The sequence below is a fragment of the Arachis ipaensis genome, chromosome B02, assembly GCF_000816755.2.
Source record: "Arachis ipaensis cultivar K30076 chromosome B02, Araip1.1, whole genome shotgun sequence".
NCBI lineage: Eukaryota > Viridiplantae > Streptophyta > Magnoliopsida > Fabales > Fabaceae > Arachis > Arachis ipaensis.
The window spans coordinates 103,377,618-103,386,886 of record NC_029786.2 but is presented as its reverse complement, the minus strand read 5'-3'; the positions used below and the strand labels follow the sequence as shown (position 1 = coordinate 103,386,886).

Genomic DNA, 9,269 nt, shown 5'->3' with positions numbered 1-9,269 from the left:
TTTAAATTGTATTTTTATTAATAATAAATGTAAGCTTATTTATTGTAATTTTTTTATAATAAAATATATAAGAAATATATAATATATAAAATATAATAATTTAACAAACTTTTTTGGTAGATTTTTTTTATTATTTACTGAGGAATAATTCATGTAGAAAAATCACGGAAAACACATCATAAGTTCAGGTAAAAAAGAGTACAAATAACAAGAACATGAAAACAAAACAATCCGGCAACATTATAATTTCTCTCAATTTCCCTTTCTAATTATAATAAACCCTGCAAAAAAGAAAATTAAAAATTTTCTATGATTAAATACTTATTTCCTATAAAACAAACAAATTAAAAAAAATTTAAAATTAAAAATAAAAGAGATTAACGGGACCAAAAAGGCGTAAACAAACAAATAAAAATAGTACTACGGATAATTAAGTAAGAAGTTTTAAAATTCTTATTCCCTAGAAAACAAAAATTTTATCTGTGAACAGTGACTAAGATCTCAATAAATCGCAGCGGGTCGAATCTTGGAGCGAATTTTTCCGTCAAAGCCGAACCCTCGGAGAAGAAGAGCCTCCATGGCCCCTCGGAGACCCACCATCCTGAATGGTGACGTGCGTAGAAGATGAAATAGAAAACGCGGTGGTGGGCGATGCCACAACGGAAATTGGAAAGAGACTGCATTTTTTCGTCATCTTGGGAAGGACAAATCTTTGGGAAGAAGCGTGTCTGGCTACCTAGAAAAGCAGAAAAATTGGAAGGAGAGAAAATAATGGAGAGATGAATTTCGGTGAAGTGTGTGTTGTTGTGTGTCGGGTTTGACACGTTCGTAAGTCATTTATTGTTCTCTGATTTCAGTGATTTGCATTGTATTTTTTTGGACAAAGCAGATTTATACCATTCTCACTTGTGAGAGAGTGTTATTTAAAATATTTTTTTATTAATAGTAAANTGAAAACCACAAAAAGATATTACTATACATATGTTATGACAACTTTCTTCGGATGTAAAGGATTGCGTGCCTTATTTGATGCAAGTGAAAGGGTACTAATTTTTCACAATGACAAATTACTACCAATTTCCATGGATTTTTCAATAAAAGGACATGCTTGTTGGGGTCACTTGTACAATGGAAGAGACCATTGCTGAAAAGTTGATTTTGTTTCTGGGGCCATAAGAGAGGGTTCTTCAATTCTTGTTAACTATTAGTAGGTGATGAAATTATTGTTATTGGCTCAAGTCACCACACTCATCAATATTCCTTTCTTCCTTTGCATTATTATTCGTCTTTCTTATATTATATCATTAGAGACAACTTTCCTATTTCCCAACAACTATGGTCCTTTTTATGCCATTCGCGTGATTAAAGGAATTGAATGTGAGATTTTTTGTACATTTTGAGATGTTATTGCATATGCACGAATGTAATTAATTATTCTCAAGTTTATTTACGATAAAAATAGATCTTATCAATTTTGTTCAGGCTACATTTATTATTTATAGATTTTACTAAGTTTTCTATGAACGTGTTTAAAAATTACAAGTTAAACATATGGTTACACCAAACATCTTCATTTTTTTCCCTTTTTGTCCTTACATAATATGTCGTAGTTTAAGGCCAGACGTGGCCCTATGAACTTTTTTGTCCTGAATTGACTTTCGTTATTAATATGTGTTATGCAAATTATTTCAAACTAGAACGATTTAATAGTAGTTCCTAGTAAATCATCTTAAACCATAATAATATATGTTATATGTAGGAGACAAAAACAAAAGTAAAAGATTTAAGAAATAGCATGATTGTATATAATTCAGTCCAAGTTATACTGATTTACTAGAAGAAGAGAGTAAAAACACCAATAGTAAGTCGTTCCAAATTAAAATAATTTAGTAAAAATAAAACATAACTATAAATTATTCCTATATAAAACGATTTACTAGGCCCGCTATAGTAAAGTTTGACATTCCAATATATTCCTCAAAGGCTATTCAAAATTTCAAATAAACAGCTTCATGTCTTGGAAAAGTTTTGGTTGATATATATATATATATAGTTTTTTTTAAATGAATAATAGATATTTTACGAATAATACGCGAAGTCTAATGAATTAAAATTACATTGAATTCTAATAAAACATAAATGTTCTCTACATTATGTGCTCCTTATTACTTTTAAAGTTTAAAGACTACCAATAGTTTTGCAACGTTCATGTGAAAATTAAACCAATACGTTAAATACCGCAGTAATAGATTAAAGGATAAATGATGTCTTCTTTTAAAATATAAATAAATTATAAAATATATATATGTCAGTAACTCAATATTAAATTAAGTGTCTAACAAATGAGAAAATTAATGAATATGTTAGAATTTGTGGTCAAGATAAATATATTAGGAAAAATGAATAATTGGTTCCTGATTTGCATTCTCACCCCCACAAATAGCGTTTAAGAGATATATTTGAGCCTTAGAGGAATGTCAAACTTTACTATGGCGGGACTAGAAAATCGTTCTATCTAAGAATGATTTACAATTATGTTTCAATTTTACATTTTTACTAAATCATTTTAACTTGGAACAATTTATTGTTGATGTTTCTATTCTTCTCTCCTAGTAAATCATTTTCGGTTAAAATGACTAACTAGTAGTTATTACTAAATCGTTCTAGTTTGGAACAATTTATATACGCCATATTAGTAATGAAAGTCAATTCAGAATAGACAATTTAAAGATATTGAACGAGGTTCATTTTAAAGGCGATTTACCATAAATCACGACATAGAAAAAAAATCTAACGCCATTATTAAATACTATCATATTGTCTACAGTAAAATTGTGTTTACTATGCAGATTAATATTCATCACCATGTGAATTAATATTGGATAAGCACATGTGTGTAGGGGCGCACACAATTGGAATAGCCCATTGCAACTTGGTTACTAGGAGGCCGAGTAATCCTCAATTTGGCCTTTGAATTTTGAAGTCGAATTTAAATTGATCCCTAAAATTATAATTGACTCAATTCAGACTCTAAAATTGTTAATTCCTGACTTCAGTGGACAATGTGTTGATTTTACATGTTAACTTGCTAAGATTTAGACTCCTCATTTAAGTTCTATGTGACTGAGAACTACTAGATCTCTTAAAAGTTTAAGAAGCAGCAATCACGCTTCTGGAAACTCTAATAAGTCTCGATAACATGAAACTTGGGAGAAAAATTCAAATCACAAGTTAACGTATCAAATCAACATAACATATCGTTAATAAAAATCAGATCAAGGATTAATGCGAGTTATGATAGTAAATTTTGGAATCCAATTTGAATTCACTGAAATTTTAAAGGTTAAATTGAATATGACATTCTGAACTTAAATTTCAGTGGCCAAATCGAATATTTACTTGTAGGAGGCTTTATAACTCCACCGGAAGAGGTGATCAAGACCCTTATTTGAACCCTACTTATGCTGAATTCTTGAAGACAAAATGCAAGTTTCTCGGTAACAGAGACACAAATGTGGAGATGGATCCTAATAGCTCTACCAAATTTGGTAGTCACTATTATCCTATTCTTCTTCAGAACAAGGGTCTTCATATCAGATGCTACACTTTTAACAAATAAGGATGCAGTAAATATTGCTAAAGAAATGGTTAATCAAAAAAGGTTCTTCAGAAAGTTTGCAAAACCAATGAAGAATTTAGGAGGCATTCAGGTCCTCACAGGAAACTCTGGGGAGATTAGGGTCAAGTGCTCAATGGTCAACTCAAATTAATTAGATATTCACTCTATTTGTGTCTTATTTTCATTTGTTTATTTGCTCTGTTGATACCAATTATTGCAGCTTACATTTGATAATATCAAACTCTGTATAAAACTGAAATAAAACTGTCTATCCTCTATTAAAATTCTTTCAAGAGAAACCACTCTTTTGAAGCAAAGCTGTATCAAATATAACATAAAGTAAATCAGGCAATTCTTGAAACTTTATCAAATTATTGTAATAGGGCAGATTATAAAGGTAATATCTTAAACTAAATTGAATCCAGCATCACTATGGTTTCAGACTCAGGCGCACTGTAAGTTAACTTGATACTATTTAATATCAATGAAGCATAAAGTTGAAATATAATGCCAAAGAATACAAAATTTCAGAGTATTACATATTTCTAGACAGAATGGTATGCTGCACTACTACACATCTCAAGACAGAAAATTGCACAACCAGCAATCCAATATTCACTACTTTAGTGTATATGACAAGGCTCTAGGTTATACAAAATTAGGATGTCATGTTTGTATAAGCTACCAGATAGCTAGCTTCTGCAAGCACAAACATGAATATGATGAAGCTAATGATTCAGCTATGCAGTGTATTATGTTACTAACCACATGATTTCTTCCAAAATTCCCATAGTTTCTAAATGAAATAAATATAACAAGGGATACTGTAAAAATTTCCTGGGGGCTTTAACAGCATATCATTGCCAACAAAATTTCTCATCAAACTAAAGCGAATACATTCTATAGTGAGAAAAAAATGACACAAAACAAGTGAGAAAAACCACCTCATACATAAATGAAAGAAGGCCAAAATTATCTCCTTCCTGCAATCTTCAACAAAGGAGATATTATACCCTGAATCTCTTGCAATGACTGCTGAATCTTTATCTCCTCCTCTATAGACCGTTTGAGATTTCGGATATGAGCCCTGAGAGCTTCAGAGCCTCTAATTTCATCGACTCTCATTTCGAGAACCTTCCTTGCCAACCCCATCAACAAGCCGGAATATCTAGGCACAGTGCAATACTTCCTCAAGAACACCAGCAACAACTTCAGCTTCTCTGCATCCAAATTCGAAACGCACACCATTAGCTTCTTCCTTGAAACTAGTTCCTCCATCACAGCCAAAACATTCCCGGGATTTTTCCCCTCCAATACTGAAACCAGAGCTTCCCCATGCCTAAAGTTCTTCAAAAGTTTATCGTGCTCGCGAAGCTTCTCCTTCTTCGGCCTCATAATCAAGTAATCGCCTTCGGAGGGTTTCTCACCTTGCCCCCTCTGAAAGTACCTAAAATGCGAGGGCCGGAAAACCTTCTTCTCAGTGTGCTCCAAAGGCCTAATCCTCCAAAACAAGCTCTTTTCACTAACCCTGCCTTCGATTTCCTCTTCCTTAATCTTCCTCTTCCCAACATATATGATCCCATTAGAGGTTCCAATAACCCTAGTTTTACAATCTGGTGAATAAGCAACAGATAAAAGTGGCGCAGGGAACCTCATTGAATGTGTAACCTTCATTGATGAATAATCAAACACTTTCATGTACCCATCTAACCCAACACTCAAAACCCTAAATTGATTCAATTCCTCATCAGAACCACTTCCAATTCTTCCAACACATAACGAAGTAACCGTTTTGTTGTGTCCTTCCATGGAACACACGAGCTTCCCACCGGAGATCAAGTCCCAAAATTTCACCGAATTCCCACCTGCGGTGGCAACCATCCCTCCCGCCGGCAAGAACACAACATCCTCCACCGGATTTCCATGATTCACCTCAATCGCCGGTTTCGAATCCCCAACCCTAACATCCCAAAGCTTCACCGTGTGATCATAGGAACCGGTGATAAAAGTATCGGCGTTCACCGGAGAGGAATCTCCGCACCGGACGTAATCCCGGTGGCCGCGTAGCTCCATCACCGGAGAATCACCAGCGGCGACGTCCCACACCTTCACAAGTGCATCATCGCCGGCGGAGATAACTCGGAGACGTTGGAGTTTCGGGTAGTGAACAAACCTGACCGGGCGTACGTGCGACCTGAGGCGGCGGAGGGCGGAGCGTGCGGCGGCAGATCCCCCGCCGACGTCAAAGACCTGGACGAGGCCGGAGAGGTCGCCGGCGGCTAGGAGGCGGCCGTCGGATCGAAACGAAAGGGAGCTGACGACGTCCTTGAAGGAGGTGATGGTAGTGGTTGGCGAATCGAGGGGGTCGTTTTGGGGTTTGTAGATTGAGACGGTGGCGGAGTGTGCGGCGGCGAAGGGGTGAGGAGAGGAAGGGGAGAATGTGAGGGAAGGAACTGAGATGAGGTTTTGAATCTGAGTGTTCTTGAAGGAGGACCAGTACTTTGATTCTGGGGTTTGATTTTGGGTTCTGGGTTTGGGTTTTAGTTTAGGCTTGACGGGGAAGGTTTTCGGTTGGGAAGAATGTAGTGGTTCCGCCATTGACGATGGAGCTTCGAGGCAGAGAGAAAATGAAAGTGAAACAGGTTTAGGGTTTAAGGGAGGTTGGGAACCAACAATTATCTATGCTGCGTCTTGTGGTTTTTGGGTATATTAGGGTTCGGGTGTTACGGCGTCGTTTTTCCGAAAATAACTAAAATAAAGAAAAAAAGAACATACCAAAATTAAAATCTAGCTAACAAATACATATGCCTCCTAACTAACAATATTCGTATAATTTTTGAAATGAGAAAGTATGAGGAGCCAATGAAATATTTATACAATGTGTACAATGGAGGTTTAGTGAGTATTAGAGATATAATTATTAGTGTTATCTTTTTTTATTAGTTGAAATTTTTGGGATGAATGGTATCATGACATAGTATTAAAACGCTAGATCCGAAAGGTCAAGAGTTTGATCCTTGGTGAATCCCAAAATTAATTTAAATTTTTGAAAAGATGTTTATTATTGCTAGTACTTGAATAGTTATTCTAAATAATATAAAAAATGTTCATTTTGTAACTCAATAGTCCATTATCTCCTTAACAAAATCCTTAATAATTTTAATATATATCAATCACTTCGATTTCTCTCTTTAGACCATCCATAATGATCATAAACTCTAATTTAATTATTTCCTAATCATTGTTTGTAGTTTACAAATTACGATAATTTATTATTCAACAATTTTTCGACTCTAAATCCTAGATTCTATCCTTTGTTCATTTAACTTGAAAAAAAAAAGGAGGTACACATCAACTCATTTATCTAGCATAATCAAATTATAGGATAATTTATTCTATTAAAATAAACAAAAATACTAGGCGTCAAATTATTTTCATTAATTAAGTTATTAAAATTTAAATTTTAGTCACGCTTGTTCTCCTTTTCGTCATTATATTATCGTTAATGTCATTATCATCACTATCGTCACTACACTACTACTGTTGTTATTATTGTTATCGTTGCCACTATTGTCTTTGTTATTGTCATTGTTACTGTTATCTTCTTTTTCTTTTTTTTATTGTTTATTTTTTTTCTTTGTAAATTGGATATATCTTTTTTATTAAAGATACAAATGTCTTTTATATTGTTTTTTTATACTCAATATTTGTATGCGATAATAAACAAGAATGAGTAGAGCTTTGTTTTTGTCTCCAACGTTTGGGGTAAGTTCTAAAGTTGTCTCTAACATTTAAATCATTTTATTTAAGTCCCTAATGTTTCAAAATTGACTCAATGTTGTCCTGCCGTTAGGGATCTATCAACAGAATTGACGGGAGACAAAATTAAGACGATTTTAAAATGTTAGGGAGACGAAAATATTGGGGACAAAAATGATACAATGAAATAAAATTTAATTTTATTCTTCAATAATATCAATTTTTTACGGTACATAGTTATTCAATTATTTTTTAATCACATCTAAGTAAATTGCACTTAATCACATTACTTTTATTCTAAATAAATTTATTTTTTTATAATTTTAGTACATAAACTTGCGAAAAAAATTATACATATACAATAAAGTAAAACATTTCATGATGAGTAAAAATCTTTAAGAGTAAAATTATAAAAAAATAAATTTATTTAGAACGAAAGTAACGTAATTAAGTGTAATTTACTTAGATGTGATTAAAAAATAATCGAATAACTATGTATAGTAAAAAATTGATATTATTGAAGGATAAAATTAAAATTTAATTCTATGTATCATTTTGGTCCCCAACGTTTTTAAAATTGTCTCAATTTTGTCTCGTCGTCAATTTTGTTAACAGATCACGTAGGACAATATCGAGTCAATTTTGAAATGTTATGGACTTAAATAAGATGATTTAAATGTTAGGGACTACTTTAGGACTTACCCCAAACATTGGGCACAAAAAAATACTTTACTCAACCAGAATTTATGCTATATATGACAAATTAGTGAGTTATCAGGCTATTAACTTTGATTACTTGTGTTGTTTTTCTATATTTGATATTTGTGTGCTAATGTATATATTTTTGTGTTTTTACTTGATTATGGTTATTTATGATGATCTTAGTTTTCTTTAATTGAGTTGTTTGAAAAACTAATGTTATTTTATGATTCTTATTTTTGTGCTATATATGTAAATTTATGTGCTATGATAAATTAAAATTTGTTTAATGATATCTGTCAAATTAGTGTGAGTTACTAAGCTATTAGCTTTAATTACTTGTGTGCTATGAAAATAAAAGGGTGTGTGTTATTCACTTTGTTTTATTTACTCATGTGAAGTGATATAGTGTTTAGTATTAATGGACAATTGCAAGAAAGACAAGATGATCGCTGAACTTTTTAAGAGTCATTACATTCAAAACTGATTTGCACCTCTTGCATCTAAGGACAGCATTCCATGAACACAAAGGAGATGTGTTGGGTGTACTAAGAGATTGTCATGCCACACTCTTTATGGACCCTAACCACCAGGAAATTTTGGAACTGCACATCAGAATTAATAGCCATGAGCCATGATGACATACTTAAAAAGAGTGTCAACAGCACTTTTTTTTTTGTGTGTGTGTCTTTTTTTGGAAAATGAAACCTGTAATTTAACATTAGTTTGCAATAAATGGTGATCGATTTACATACCATGAGAAAAAAATATGTCGTTGTTCATATTTTTCAACAAAGTCATTGTCTCCCTAGCATTCCTCTAATCATAAACCATAGTAGAGTCTCACGTTTTATGAATAAAAAAAAATTGAATATAAACCGGTAGGTTACACAGTTTATACTTTGTTGATGGTGTTTATGGAAAAGTCTAGGGACCAGCAACTTTGTTAAATTTTAGCCAGTATATAACTAGCAAAAAAAGTAAGTCATTGGATGAAATTTTACACAAATCTTACACCATTAAAACCATCATTGATAGCTATTTAATGGTTATAAATCACAAAAGTTGCTGGCCCCCTAACATTCCTCGGTGTTTATAAACTTTTATAGACTATTACGGTTTATACTTTGACCATATATAAATATAATTAGTTAAAACGATAAAAAATTATTTACTCATCTTTTGAAAGTAT

General features: G+C 32.7%; 1 protein-coding gene across 1 annotated transcript; it reads right to left on the bottom strand.

Annotated features, from left to right (window-relative positions):
• Positions 4,107–6,308, bottom strand: LOC107626106 (protein SLOW WALKER 1). Its single transcript, XM_016328889.2, has one exon. It carries the CDS (start codon positions 6,215–6,217, stop codon positions 4,592–4,594), a length of 1,626 nt encoding a protein of 541 aa, XP_016184375.1. The 5' UTR covers positions 6,218–6,308; the 3' UTR covers positions 4,107–4,591.

Bases quoted from the DNA above. Each gene is read 5' to 3' on its own strand.
- LOC107626106 (XM_016328889.2), bottom strand. From the start codon at position 6,217: ATGGCGGAACCACTACATTCTTCCCAACCGAAAACCTTCCCCGTCAAG.